This window comes from Sipha flava, unplaced genomic scaffold, assembly GCF_003268045.1.
Source record: "Sipha flava isolate LNK unplaced genomic scaffold, YSA_version1 103_pilon_pilon, whole genome shotgun sequence".
NCBI lineage: Eukaryota > Metazoa > Arthropoda > Insecta > Hemiptera > Aphididae > Sipha > Sipha flava.
Window position 1 is genome coordinate 873,845 of NW_020271717.1, and position 15,343 is coordinate 889,187.

Consider the following 15,343-nt stretch of genomic DNA (forward strand, 5'->3'; position numbering starts at 1 on the left):
GTACATAATATTATATTATAATGAATGCATTGTCTGGGAAAATAATTGGAAACGAATCTCGCATAGGATTGTAAAAAAAAAAAAAAATATAAAAATGTTTTGTTGAGAACGAGTTTGTGGCTCGTTCGGTAGAATACGGATAAAGCAATTTGTGACAGGAGCAAATGAAATTTCCACCCCAGTCAAGTTTTTCTGTTTTATGCACGTTTGACTAACATTCGTTTGTAGGGAGTGTTATATTCCCGTGTCTAAAATAATGCTTACACTCGTAACACGAGTTTGGTAGCACGGATATTTCGTACGAATCGCCTCGAAAAAAAAAAAAACGTATTTCTAGCGCGAGTTTCCGAGTCGTTCGGCATTTTTATGTATTTTTCTCCGGATACCGTCGCGCACTGGTTTTCATCGAAATCAAAACATGTCCACCGCGACGGCGCGTAGAGAATCGCACGACCCCTGGGACGGCCTAGCGTTCGCGTAACGCTTCACGATCGTGGAAAACGATCAGTTTTTCGAACCGTTTTTGTTTCGATTCATTTTATTTCCCGAACCCGTTCGCCGGGCGTCGATCTAAAGGCGATCGTCGCGAATCGATTCGATCGCGTCCGAAAAAGCCGTTGTGGCCGCACCGGACGCGCGCGCGAATTATTCCGAGCAACGGATACGCGGCGGCGGCGGCGGCGGCGGCGGCGGCGGCGGCGCCATCCGCTGCCGTCAGAGAGAGCCATCGGTTACGAGGCGGCGGCGACGGTCGTCCGCGTCTTTCTGGTTCTCGACTCTCTATACTCGTTGGATCGTCTCAGCGATAGGCCGCCCCCCGTTCACCGACACAGAGCTCGCGCACACGTTGTCCTCAGTATCGCCGCGTAACGCACACCACCACGTCGTTTTCGCCCGACCGCTGACAACACGACCGTGCACGTGCCAGTCCGGTTCGTTTTCAAATTTTTTTTTTTCCCCCTTCGTTTCCCCGTCGCGATCTTTCTCGGCACATTTTCTCCCGTCCGTTTCTTCCCGGTTCCCTCCGCCGTCCGCGGAACAATACGCGTTGACATTGCGATGACCAAACGCTGCGCACTCGATCGACGCTGTTAGAACGAAAAACTTCATTTCGCGCCCCGTCCGTGCCTTTTCCGGCCCTTACCCGCCGCGGACAACCCGTTCCGCGGATGTCCGCCGCTCCCGGCCCTCGCACGCATTGTTATCGCCGACGCAGTAACGTTCACGCCCGACCGTGATATTACAATATCCGTCTCCTCGCCGCTGCAAATCGCGCTGCAGCAACGCTCTCGCACCTCCTGCGGATCCCCGACACCCGGCACCACGTAAATAGAACGTTGAAAAACACTCGCCGCTCCCGTGTATAGTTTATGTATGGTTAAACCGTACCGCAAACTACGGTCCAGAAGATACAAACCCGTCCGACGAGCCGTCGCCGCCGAAATGGATCAGCCAGCCGTCAATGAGCTGCAGACCGTATGGAAATCCCGGAAGCTGTGGACCTCGATCCTGCTGTTCGTGCTGCTGTTCGTCACACCAGGTAAAACGACTTCCGTTCGCTCTCCTAGCCGTAGCTATCCGATACGATTTTGGCGTTCGACGCGTGCACATGTATACATTATTAGGATATTATTGTTAGAATTAAGAACGATTATTTTCGTACAACACGCTCAACCGTTTGTTTTTTGTTATGAAAAACATGGACCGAAAGTAAATTAATTAATTGTGGTTCGGCTATGTTTTTGTCATAGTTGACACAATAAATTAATTATTAAATATTACGTATAACTATATAGTGTTTTTAATGTTCTTTCGGTGTATACCTATATATTTTTTATTAAAATATGTTTGGTGAGCCGAACAAATATTTTATGTGTTTCTAGGAGAATATTGACCTAACTCAATTTTGAGTTGTTTTTCAATATTATTATTTAAAAATATATATCGTTATACCGGTGGAAAACAAACTCAGATTTAAGTGAGCGTCTCATGACGAGTAAAATTCAAAAGGCATTTTATAATCCCTCGAAATAAACCAAATAACTGATTTAATGATCAACACTCGATAAACGATGATTATGTTTGATTTCGATAATTTGATTTGATTAATTTTCAATTAATTTTATAATTAATATGATATGACAGAACAATTTAACAAAAATATTAAATTTCGTTCAATTTGCGATAGAATATTGGTTAAATGCATTACAAATTTACTGATTTCGCTTAATTCTATTCGAAATATATTCTTTTTAAATACATTGACTTTTATGGACTCTTTTTTTTTTTTCAATCATAGAAATATAACTAGAAAATGCCACGGTCGTACTTAATATTCTTATAAAATATCATGTTGTTTAACATGTTTAATATTAACACCAACTCATCGGCCTTTTATTTTGATTCAATATCAAAAAGTTCGTTTCCAAATGGTGATTAGTAAAAAAATGAAGAAATATTTTATTGAATTTTGTCATTTTGGTAATAATTCGAAATATTTTATTATTTGTTCATCGTTTAAAATTGAATATTACTTGTTAATGTTTTTTTGTTCAATGTGGCATAGACATTTATAAATTAAAAATATTTACATTGCCTAGATAAATGTTTTTTTTTTTTTACATAGTTATATTGAATTTATCTAATTATTTATTTATGAGTCTTGGTTTCGTTTTCTCCGCAAAGAATCGTTTTCAGTAAATCAAAGTAGTTCAAATTAAAATTCGAATGAAATACAATTAAGGACGAACCCTTATCCGTTCCATAAGTTTCTTCACTGATTAGATTTATATAGTAGGTTTTGAGATTTAGAATAAAATAATAGAAAACTTTAAACTAAATTAAATTAATAAAATATAGTTGTCCTAAGTTCCTACGACACATTCAAAACTGAAAAATATATTTTTCTTATTAATTTCTTTGCTATACAGGTATGTGTAATAAATATGTGTTTTTTAAGTGCTACAGCGATTTGTTTAGTTCACCTAACAATTAATTCTATGCAAACAAAATAATCTTAAAGTTATTTAAAATTATTTTACAGAATTTCAGATTGAACAAACAAAAAAAATAATTTTTTTTAAAAATGATGTCCAGGTACGCTTTTATTTTACAAATAATAATGATAGAACTAGATAATATATACGTACAAAACATAGGCGTAGTGATTCTTTTAATTCTGGCTCTTTTAAACAAAAACTAACATTTACCAATCCTTAAAGCATGGGATTATTTTTTAGTTTAGATAATTTGAGAAAATAATTTTCTCCGATGTAATAGTATCGAATGTAAAAAAAAGTTTCAAACATACACAGTTTGAGAATAGTCGTTTTCAGAAAAATGATCACGAAAGTTAATGGTTCAAACACACATTTAAGCAATACCATTACATTATTTATAAACTTTTTACGTACAGCCGTTGAAGTAACGACATCATTAATGGCCTATACTTGGGATTTCAAGGAAACTTAAAATCCTTTTTTACTAATAAAATAAAAAAATATATTTATTACAAGATATCTGTAGGTTGGGATGTATTTTATTGCACCATAACAATGATAACTTCCGCAATGTTATCTGCGAACAATTTATTTAAAAATATTGTGTAAATACCATATATAAAGATTATTTTGTTTGTTTATCGGTGAACTCTACATGTCTTATACATTAAATCACATTTAACCGAACTTACGTCGCACAATTAAATGAGATGGTTGCGATAACATCTTATTTAAGTCATTATTGTAAATTCACAAATTATTGTAATAAATTAATAGTCTGCCGAGTTCAAAATTACATATTTCATAACATTTACGTTTTATTTATATTCCAGCGTTTGAACACAACTTTGAATAAACATAATTCATTTTGTGTTTGTAATCATTCCATATTCTATTATTATTTTTATCAAATAGAAAGAAAACATAATCATTTTAAATAATTACTACAAATAAATGCACTACTAACTTTAATTGATGTATTGTCTATTTGTTCTGAAAATATGATGTCCTTCATTTTTCATCAAAATAATCTAGTTTTTAAATGTCTGTGTATAAAGCGAAACGGATTTTAAATAATCATCCGCGTGAAAATCATGTCGTATCAAAAAAAAAAAAAAAAATAGATATTATTTTAATTTTTATCATTACAGATGGTAAGCATGACATTAAAGCGTTAATATTTATAATGATGACATTTCAGTAAGTAAAAATATAATAAAACTGTGTGGACGATATTTTAATGGTTTTTTGTAATTAAAAAAAAAAAATAGAACTAAATTAGTTACCAACATATCATTAAGTTTGTGCGTTTTACGTTCAAGCGGACAGTGTTATATTTCCGAAAGGATTAAAGATATTTTCGAACTTGGGCGCATTTACGAATCCCAGTTCTCGTGCAAGCGCGTTCCATCAATTTTCTCAAGAAATGGGGTTGGTCGGATTGTATGCAACTTATTGGCTGTCAGCGAGCTTTGCACGATTATGGTTTGCTTCAGAACGCGCAAGGTGGTGGGGGCAGATGCATGGAAGATTAAGACGTAATTATTCGATTTTTCTTTGGGTCCACGTAGAGACCTGGGAACATGAGGGGCGCGCTATGGGTGCAACTTTCCCTGCGTTCGTGGTCTATATATCCACAAGAAAACGTATCCGACTTTAAATAATATGCCGATTGTATTTCATAGACAAACAGTAAATAAATAGTTGTCGATGAGTACGCTATGACATCTTCGACTTTCTATCATTTAACAATAATGATATTTTCCATATCATGAGTTCATAGAAAACGTATTTTTTTACCTACTCTGAATATGAACATTAGTTATAATATAGCGTCACTTGGGTCACACAATAATGATAACGATCAATGAAAATTGGTTATTTAAGCACAGCTACTTCATATGGAAATGGTTTTAACAATGGCCTTAGAAATTCAGAATACTTTACGAACCGAATTATTATATAATTATTTATGTATCAAACATAAACATATATATACATTATATCGTATTAAAAATGATTTAACAGAATATTTTAAAAGGTTCTGATTCCGGGTGGAGAGAATGAAATTTTTTTTTGGTCATTCTATGGAAATAATTTTCTGTCTATAGGTGCTCATGATCCAGAAATCGTTCCGGCGTCACTGTTGCACATGTGTAATATTATGTAAAATAATATATGGTGATCCTTTGCAACAGTACAAAAAAGCGAAAAAAGTAATGAATCTTCGCTGTGATAGAATTTTCAGGAAAAATTTGGCATATCGCTGGTGGTTCAAGTTTTCTGCGAGCGCCCAAATATGAAAATTATGATGTTAATGCGCGTAGATCATATACGTTGATAGTTAATCGAGAGATTATTAAAAAGTTAAAACTACATGTAGTTACCTACGTCGACGTCGCGACGGTTTAAAAATGTAAAAAAAAAAAGTTTTAATTTTCTCTTTTGACAACGCTTGTAAGGTTTTCAAAAATGTGAGAAACTGTAACTATAATAACTCATAATGTTATCATATTCTAATGTGGGGAAAAATTAGTTATTTCTATAAATATATATATTATTATTATTGTAGTTGTTATTTTTGTTACCGTCGGGTGCCGGTAAAAAGACCATCGGGAAGCCGAACGCGGTCGTACTTCATTGCTAGTATCTGGCTTCAATTTCAGAAAAGTGGCATCCTGTAGGGTATTCCATTGATAATTTAGTAGCTAAAAAATTATTCGCATTCCAACAGAAAGTATAGTGCGTAGAGTTGTATACGGTTATGTCTTAATCCGTTTTAGATTCATCGGTAATACGTTCAACGGTTAAAATACGGTGAAACAAAAAAATATAAATGAGATGTAAATTCTATAATATTCATATTTTTTATTAAATTTATCGTAGGACTTTTATCACCGGTAATATTGTTTGTTTTGTAAACGGTCTATTAATTTTTCATTCTCCACCAGAATCTAAAAACGATTTTCATTTGTGAGATAGAAGTAATGAAACACTGACTAATTCAACGGGTATACGGGACGACGCGTCAAACAAATTGAATTATACATTTTTAACCGAAACGGTTAACCATAATATAGTATTCTGTCGGGGGTTTAAACACTATGCAGTGTCACTGTACATAATATGATAATAATACTCGTACATACGTCGGGTAATTTAATATTATGTCACATGATATAACTACAGGTAAGGGAAACATTTTGTCGCGGGGTGAAAATGTACTAAATTTCATAAACCAAATAGCGTTTATAAGAATTGATGAAGCGTCTAGACAAACCGTTAAATGTTTGAAAGGGAGGGGGGGTCGTAGACAATATTTTATCGTACGCGTAACGCGATAAATTATAAATTAATATAGTATTATAATATTAATACAAATTACACAGACTAAAAGTATTATAAAACAATACAAAAACATAAATTATGCACTACATGGGTATAAGAATATTTTATTAATTGTGATATTCTGAAGAAAAGAAAAAAATCATTTTTACATAAATACGCGATAGATAAAATAATAAATTAAATAAATTAAATTATGAATTATAAATTAATTGAAAAAATGAATTTAAATATATATTTATATATTGAATTATACTCATAAATATATTTTTTTACTTTGTTTTTTTTTTTTTTTTTTAGTTGTTTTTCTTTGCATTCCGAAACTGTTAATACAACTAAAATATAAATTTAATAATGGTGACGACGCTACGGTATAATTATTCTTATGAAATGTTTTCTTATTATCGGAACACTACTTTTGCCGTAGCCATATTTTAATGAGCTGCGAGATGGAAAAAAAATCGAATTGTAAACAAGACTGATAAGAAAAAAATTATTATACAATAGTCTTTTGAACGATATAAATAAATTATAAAAACACAGTTCCATTAAATAATCTGAATGTATATTTCAATCTCTATACCACCTATAATAATCATAAAAAGAATTATCTTGATGGACAAACAAGAAAAAGAATAACTTAAATGTTTTTTTTTTTAAATATTATAATGTAAACCATTGGAGGGAAAAATGTAATTGTATGTAACACGGTCGATAATGTGTCGCAAGCGTGATTGCGAGTCTATCGGAACGTATAAACATATTAAGTATAAAATGGTACATGATTTTCAATTCCTGTTGAACATAATACGAATCAAACGATAAAATATGTCTATGAAAACGGTTTGAATATTATTATTGCTAGAAATGCCACAGTGTTCGGCAAAAATTTATACAATTTCCACGACAAAACTTTTTCGAAAAATATAAGGACGCGGCCTGTGATATTATTATTAAATATCAGTTACTGTTCATATACGATAAAATAATTACTTTTTACTTTAGTATCGGCGGCAAAACCGGCTTTAGTTAAACTTTTGTGCCGCGTGTGTATTGATTAATATAATATTGGAATTTTTTTTTGTCTCGTTGGTTTTTTTATTTTTTAAAATTATCAGTGTTTGGACCCCTATGTGTACCGCACAGTATCATAGGGTTTTATCAGATACAAATTCTACGGTTGCCGATACGCCTTGTAAATATATTTAATGAGATTTTTCGTTTAATACTATAGAAATACTTTTAAAAAAATAAAAATAAATATAAAAATGGATATGTATATCAATGAAAGGTCGCTTCACGGTCTCTATCTATTGAAAACGAAAATAGAATGAAAGAACGATTATGTACACACTTTATTTTGTGTAAAATAACTGATCGTTGGTGGTCTCACCGAGTAGTTCGGATTATTATATTGTACATCTACTGACCGTATTACCCGACTGTGGTTATAAGTGTGCTATAGGGGTAATAATATACTAAATTAAAAAAATATCGAAAAACCGACAATAAATATAAGATCCTGTGTACACAGTGTCTCGGTCAGTACGTGATACCTTATTATAGGTTGGAATTTTTTCTCAAAACAAATAATTAATTACATTTTAGAAAATAATCCAAACGCGTGGTATTTTTATAACAGGCTATTTTTAATTTTTTTATGTATTTGATGTTATTTTCAGGAATCGTGACTGATCGAAATCTGAATTCTGCAATAATTGTACATATAATTTTATCGTTTGGAATTAAAATCACAACAATATCTAACTATTCACATTTTTTTCTTATAAAACTCACGTGTTATACACATAGAATTTCACTTTTAATGAAAACTCGAAAAACTCCTAAATTATCATATCGAAAATATATTTCGAGTTGTTTTATGAAGTTCTATACGAAATGTTCGAAGTACTCGAAAAACAAAATGAAAACAATGAATACTCTTGATCAGGCCCGTATTTAAAAATTTGACGCCCCCGAGCATATTATTTATGCCTCCCCTGCCCCCCCCCCCAAAAAAAAAATAAATAAATAAATAATAATAAACACTTATTATTTCGTCCATAATCGAGATTCTTTAATATTAAAATATAACTTATAAATGAAAATCGTTTAATACTTTTTTTAATTAACAAATTAAACAAATTATAACATAATAAAACATACTATTTTCTTCTTTTTTTCATTAGGTACATCATTTTTAAAATTAATTTTGCTAAAATATTTTGCCACCCCTGAGACTTGATGCCCCTGGGCATGTGCCCCCCCCCCTCAAATACGGGCCTGCATTTGATGTACTAGAAATGAATTTTATATTTTTAAATTGTCGATGATAAAGTATTGTTGTGTTCGGAATCTGTAAAAATACAATCAAGAACGAACCGTTACATATTGAAATGTACCTTCGATGAATCCAAAAAGGATAAAATATATAAACCCCGCTTTCGCGGTACAAATAACCCGAATCCGTTAAACGAATGTCTCTGAAATTATGTATTATTATATTAATTATTCTCGGCATATTCTCTTGCTGAAATCATGTTTTTCATCTTCTAAGCGCACTGCATCACGTAATTATTATTTTAACACTAACTATTCTGAAAAACCAACTACATGTTTAATGTAGTTAAGATAAATAAGAGAATGGCAATGTGACTCACGTACGTAATTTCAATATAATTTTTGTTCGTCCCCAGCGATTACCATTACCCCAGTGATTACCATTAATCGTTATTTCATTGGACCTTTGGCGGAATTTATTACAACGCATGCCTATTGGCGTGTGCGTATTGGTTCTGTCGACGTATATTCTCCTTTCCGGATGGTTCGCGTTCGGAGCGACGTTTTTTACGAGCCGAGTTTTGCGCGTTTGTAATAATATTATTAAGTGAGAGGGAAAGTGTTGGCGTGCGTCGGATAACTGCAGCCGACCGTTTCTTTTGAGTAGTCATCGTTTAAATGCGCGCGTTTTTATGCACAGTTAATGTATAGTTTATGATGATGTGCTACAGGGCGCCAACGAGCGATACGAAATTTATGGCTTGGCGGGCTCGAATCGGTCTTATTTATATTTTTAATGACTTTATTAGAACAGACTTGAGTGGACCCGCAAGCGGCGTTTGAATATTTTATATGAATCGCGAACTGCACAAATATCGGACTAGCGTATAGCGAGCATTTTCTTATTATCCAGAGAGTGATAAAAAAAGAAAACTGAAAACGACATGTATTGTACAATACTTCCAGTGTTCGGTTTTTTCAGACGTTTATATACATCGGATGCGTCTCGTATCCTACCCGCAGTACACTGTTCGTCTACGTATTCACGTGTGTTCGGTACAAATTGATAATGAAATTAAAATCGATAACGAGATAGACCCTTTTCACAGTGATTCGAATACGTTTCGACGTTTCTAACCTAATCGGGCGAAGACCTCAGGAACGTTTCGATTTAAAAGTAACATCATCCTAGACAACTGTCCAACAATCTCAGTGTTTTTATGGGAACAGTTTGGAAAAGAATACTATAACGATATTACCTTGTACTCATGGCGGCCCGCGGAACGTGATAATTTTCAAAAGTCCGTAACGTGAAAAATGTTTGTGGTAACTGCGAAATTTTAGCATACAACGTTTTTTCGCGCGCACATATACATTGTACATTTACTTGTTATTTTTTGAAACAAGTTATTTGTTATAACATTTCAGTGTGTTGCGTTTAATTATTTTGCCGTAGTTTCGTTTTATTCCTTTGGAAAGTTTTCGTCCCCAGGGTACACTTAATGGGACTCTAATTTCTTCGTCTAAACCATTAGCGAGATAAATTATACACAATAAATAATCATAATAATGCTATGACAATAACATAAATATATCGACAGAACGTTTTACGTTACGGGACTATACAAGTTGTCCAACAACTGCGTCCTTAATAATTGACCTTCATTTTAAGCATTCCGAATAAATGGATATTTGTATTACGACATTCCAAAACATTTCCGGCACCTGGTTACATTTAACGAATATCTCGACGAAATTAGTGATTTTTCTTTCACGTCCAAATGAAACGGAACAAAAGTATTTACTTATTAGACGACCGATTCTCACCGAACGCCATAAGCTTGTAGCCAATGCGACAAACGTATGAAACAAAAACAAAAAAAATGTATCGTGATGAGCCACGCACTATACCGACAAATGACTGAGCGTTAAATAGCATCTGGAAAAATGATTGTTTTTTGTTTTCTTGACCGGAAAAATGCCTGTGAATGGTACACACCATTTGCTTTTGCAAAAACATAACAATCGAGCGCCGCCGCGCGCAATGTTGACGAAAATAAATAAATAAATCCTTTTGTACGGGTATGCGCTCGGTGCTAAGTACACATACGGAACGTGTTATTTGGTGCACACGCAGTAATGAAAACATTCTTCTAATGACCGAGACGCCAAGTATTACTGTGGTGTTTTTATACGAATGTGTCCGTCGTTTTCGCACTATTTTCGTGTGTTGACATACTCGAACGGATTTTTCACGTTCTTCGCGGCACCAACTCGCGGGATCAAAGACGATGGTCTTGGCCAGGGAAAACGAAAAAACAATTTATATCTATCGCTTACGCATCTATGGGTTAGTTAATAACGGAACGATTCATTTGAAGGTAATACTTTGAAATGACGTTATATGATAGATAAAGCGTGAATCGTATCGAAACGCGTCGTGGTATTTTGGTTTGGTATTGTTTGACATTTCATCGCGGAAAGACTTAGCCCGATATGGCGTCTACAAATTGTTCAACTACTTAACGAAAATCAGCGTTCTACGAGAACTATTCTTCGTAAGCTTAGAGAAAATTATGGTTCGCGTAATCGGACTACCGGATGCACAATTCACTGTACAATTGTGAAATTCAAAACGCAATTTTCATGATTGGATTACACATGACCAAATAGCCTTCGTCTAGCGTGCAGTGAAGAATAAATATAGCGACGTTAGTTGAGAGGGAACGCGACGACTACGATGAATCGATTCGGTGCCGTTTTCAACAGCTTGGCTTGTCGTATGCAACAGTTTGGAGTATTTTACGTATGGATTTTTATTTGAAAGCATAACAATTTTAACTCGTACAACCTAACCTAACCTTCAGAATCAACACCATTTTAGTCTATAACCACTTGAAAATGTTATAGAAGGTCCACTGTTTTTGATCGAAATGTCGTTCGGTTTAATGGCTACGTCAATAAACAAAATTGCCGTATTTGGTATGAAGAGCAGTCCGAAAAACATTTTTCTCCGAAGCTACGTAAAAATCAACGTCTACATAGCCAAGCTAATAGATGCGATAAACGAATTGAAAGCCAACATCATACATATCTTTAGTCAAATACCAATCGAAATGCTTGGACGTATCACTGGAAATTGGAACATTAGAATAGATCATGTTAGCCGTAACCTTCATTTGCGGCGCCATCATTCAAAAGATATAATATTTAAAAAAATAAACGTAAATAATAGTTTTTTTTATTTTTTTGTATATTTTTTATAATAATAAGGATAATTAATTAATTTTTTTTTTTACTTTTGGATAAAGTGCCTTCGAGTGAATCACCTTTTATTTATCGAGAACTGTCGGTTCGTATCGTATACACGTATATATATTTTATAACTTACTTTTTCTTTCCTCTCCCCCCATACACTCTCCCCTGCCACTCCACTCTCCTTTCGACTGAGCGAATATAACGTACGTTTTAACGAGCAGTGATCGGCGACTCTTGACCGTTCATGAACGTAGTGCCTACGTGCGCCTCAAGGAACGAGTCGCGATACCGATGGGGTTCAGAAAAAATCATTTGGCTGCAATGAGTCGAACGTAAAACCTGAAATTTAAGACATTCGGCGGTTTTCCGATGGAAAATTTACTTTTCTCCGAGACACCGCCGTTGGCGGCGTCCGAATCGCACCTGCCGCGTGCCGTGTCGTGAGTGTAATTTATACGCCATACGTGGGCGGAGGACAGGTAGGAAAAAAATGCCGTGGTTAACTATTGAAGAGGGATTCCGGCGAACACTTGTTTAATGTAGACGCAATCGTTTCGGGAAACTCGTTTTCGCATTCGCGCTAGATTAAATATTTACGTCGCAGCGGCGCACGGGGTTAGGTTTGGTGCAGTGTTGCGAGTCGAACGGAGAGAAAAAAAAGAAAAAGAGGTCAAAACGTATCGCGAACACTAAGCGATCTGGCCGACCGCGGAAACGACGTGGAGGTTGGTCGAAAAATGATTTATCCGCCTCCAGCAGCGACAAGTGCGAAATTCTCCACGTGCGATAGAAACGGTTTATTCTCACACGTAGGACAGTTTCAAATCGAATATTAAACGCGAATGACCGCCGTCCGTTTCGTGTTTTACCGTAGCATCAACGTGACGTTGGTGCGCGCAACCCTTACACGAGGGCACGACGACGACGAAAAAACAAACATGGCCGTCGTGATCGTTTCACAGTCGAAACGCCGCGGGACAGGCTTTTGGAACACATCGTTCGAAAACCACAACGTCCAGTCTCGGTCGTTTGTTAGCCGTACATTTTGATCGTCCGAACCGTCAAACCCCCTCGGACCAGGGCGAAATTTTCGCAACGGAATTTGCAAATTCCGTTCGACCGCATCGCTTGACAGGAACGCGCGTACGCCAACGCGTATTGCGTGTACTCATCACCCGCGACACGTACGTGTACACGACTATACTTCGTATTGTTAGTCGCGACAATTATCGTAAACGCGCGCGCGATGATCATAACGATAATCGTAATGCGACGGCAATATTGTGCACACGATATGCGCGACTTGGACGGCAGCACTTAGACACCGAGTGGCCCCCGAACGGTGCAGGTTGACCGCGGTAAACGTTTCTCGTTGCCTTTGATTAAAACGGATTTGTCGACGAGGACGAGCTCTCTATATCCATCGCCAGTTGTCTCCGCGTTCCTATCGAATTCGGATCATAATTAATACTATCGTTGTTGTCGTCTCGTCCGATTTTATTTTGCCGTTAGCGGAAAACGGCATGAAACCCTCGACGTTACGAGACTATTTTCATTTCAACTCGTAAAACACTATGGTTTTTTTTTTTTTTTTTTTTTAATATTATCGTAACGCGCAGACATGGCAGCTATTTTTGTGTACGTGCTCTGTAAGTGTTGCGAGTCCGACGTGTTCCTTTTTAACGCTCGATGCTGCTCGACCTGGCAATCCACTAAACAGTACATAAAATATCAATGTACAATCGTACTACCCGTGAAATACGTTCGGAACGATGAGAAATCACTCGCATCTATTTGTACTCGTGACTCATATGCATTTGCGCCTGTATAAAATGCAAACTAATAACGTACATAACGTACGTATAATTAATTGAAGGAGGACATTTGACACGCTTCAATTGTCACCTTTTTATAGTAAAAACCACAAGTCGACCTGTTGTAACCGTTAAAGACTCCGGTTAAAGGACCGGTTGGTACCGGTTACGGTACGTCTACGGTACAGTGTTCGTACGAGAGACGAAGCGAGAGAGAGATAGTGATCGATAGAGTGGATGGAATGGAGAAAATGGGAGTAATATGTACATTGTCCGTTCGTTTTGTCGCAAAAGAAAATTTGTTTGTGTGGATGATTTTATAATTGACTAATTATATATTAAGATGCAAAAGGTGAGTTGTGCGCATTTCGAAAAGCGTTTTCCGCGAAAAGAAGAGAAAATAAAATTAATCGTATCCCGTGCGCGTGATTCGTATCGTAAACGGTTTACATCCGATAATAAAATTTACTTCAAATCAGTTGATCAACATCCACGCGCGACAATCACCGTTAATATATGATTTATTTAAGCCAATAAATTAATTTTTTATCTGACTGATGTCGAAATCCATCCATTAGGTGATAATTATTTTCTAGCTTCCTATTTTCCTCGCCATCCGAAATCAAAACTCTTGAACGAGGAAGCTATGTAAACGGTTCATGATGTGTATACTTCATATGTTTATATCTATGACCATCGATGTGCGTTTAACGGTCTAACGGATCTAAGAATAATTGTACCGAATAAGATAACTGCGTGCCAGGAGACAAATCCTTATTATACGGACGCGCGATTTTCGGTCGGAGAGATGCACAACAGTCGTCGCGCCATACACACCGTCCTCGGGCGATACACATCACGACGGTACACTTGGATTAACATGCCCAGCGCGCACATCGTTGTGCATTGAAGCGAGCAAGTGTATACGTGTGATCAGTGATGTGACCGGTCAGTTTCAATTGTGGGGAGATATTATAAATAATAATATATTTAATATATTGTGCGTATTAATCTAAAAATCATAATAGAGATATTTTAAGGATTACTACCTCCCCTCCTTCACAAATCACTTATTTTTCTGAATGTGTTCATAATAATTATATTTAAAATTATAAGATTTGAATGAATCGTAGACGCAACAATGAACTGTTTAAAAAAAAAAAGAACCATGATAGAAGAAGGATACATTCCTTAACCTCCCTTGGTAAGCCGCTGCGTGTGACGCATTAATGTTGTTTTGATCGTCGTAATAGAACGGTCCCGTTATTTGTGTGCTTACATTTCATTGCGAACTCAGTCTTCACCAAAGATATAGTTATATTAGATTAAGCAAAGGTTATTTTCCTACTTTTTCTGTCTTTTATCAAATCAAGGTCAAATTAATAATTGCAATAAATCAACGTTGATCAAATGACGACAGCGCGACTGTATTGTGTACTGCTTACGTATTATAATCAGTTTAAGGTGAGTGTATAAAAAGTTCCGCAATTCACTGGCATATACTTTATGATAAGGGGAGCAGGAGATACACGTTTTAAAATTGTTTCCATTGTCCCTGTGAAAGATGGTAAGCATAAAATTGCGCACGTTTATAACGATTTCGTTGGCGAACGACTGAATACGTTGTATTAATTGAGTTATTTTTAA

At 35.6% G+C, this 15,343-nt stretch overlaps 1 protein-coding gene across 2 annotated transcripts in view; it reads left to right on the forward strand.

Moving 5' to 3' along the window:
- The first annotated feature begins 775 nt into the window (after positions 1-775).
- LOC112681973 (neural cell adhesion molecule 1) overlaps positions 776-15,343 on the forward strand; it is a 201,471-nt gene continuing 186,903 nt past the window's right edge. For both annotated transcript variants that reach the window (XM_025552371.1, XM_025552380.1), the window contains exon 1: positions 776-1,540. In XM_025552371.1, the coding sequence (XP_025408156.1) occupies positions 1,375-1,540 (166 nt within the window). In that variant the 5' untranslated portion in view covers positions 776-1,374. The remainder of the gene's footprint in view (positions 1,541-15,343) is intronic.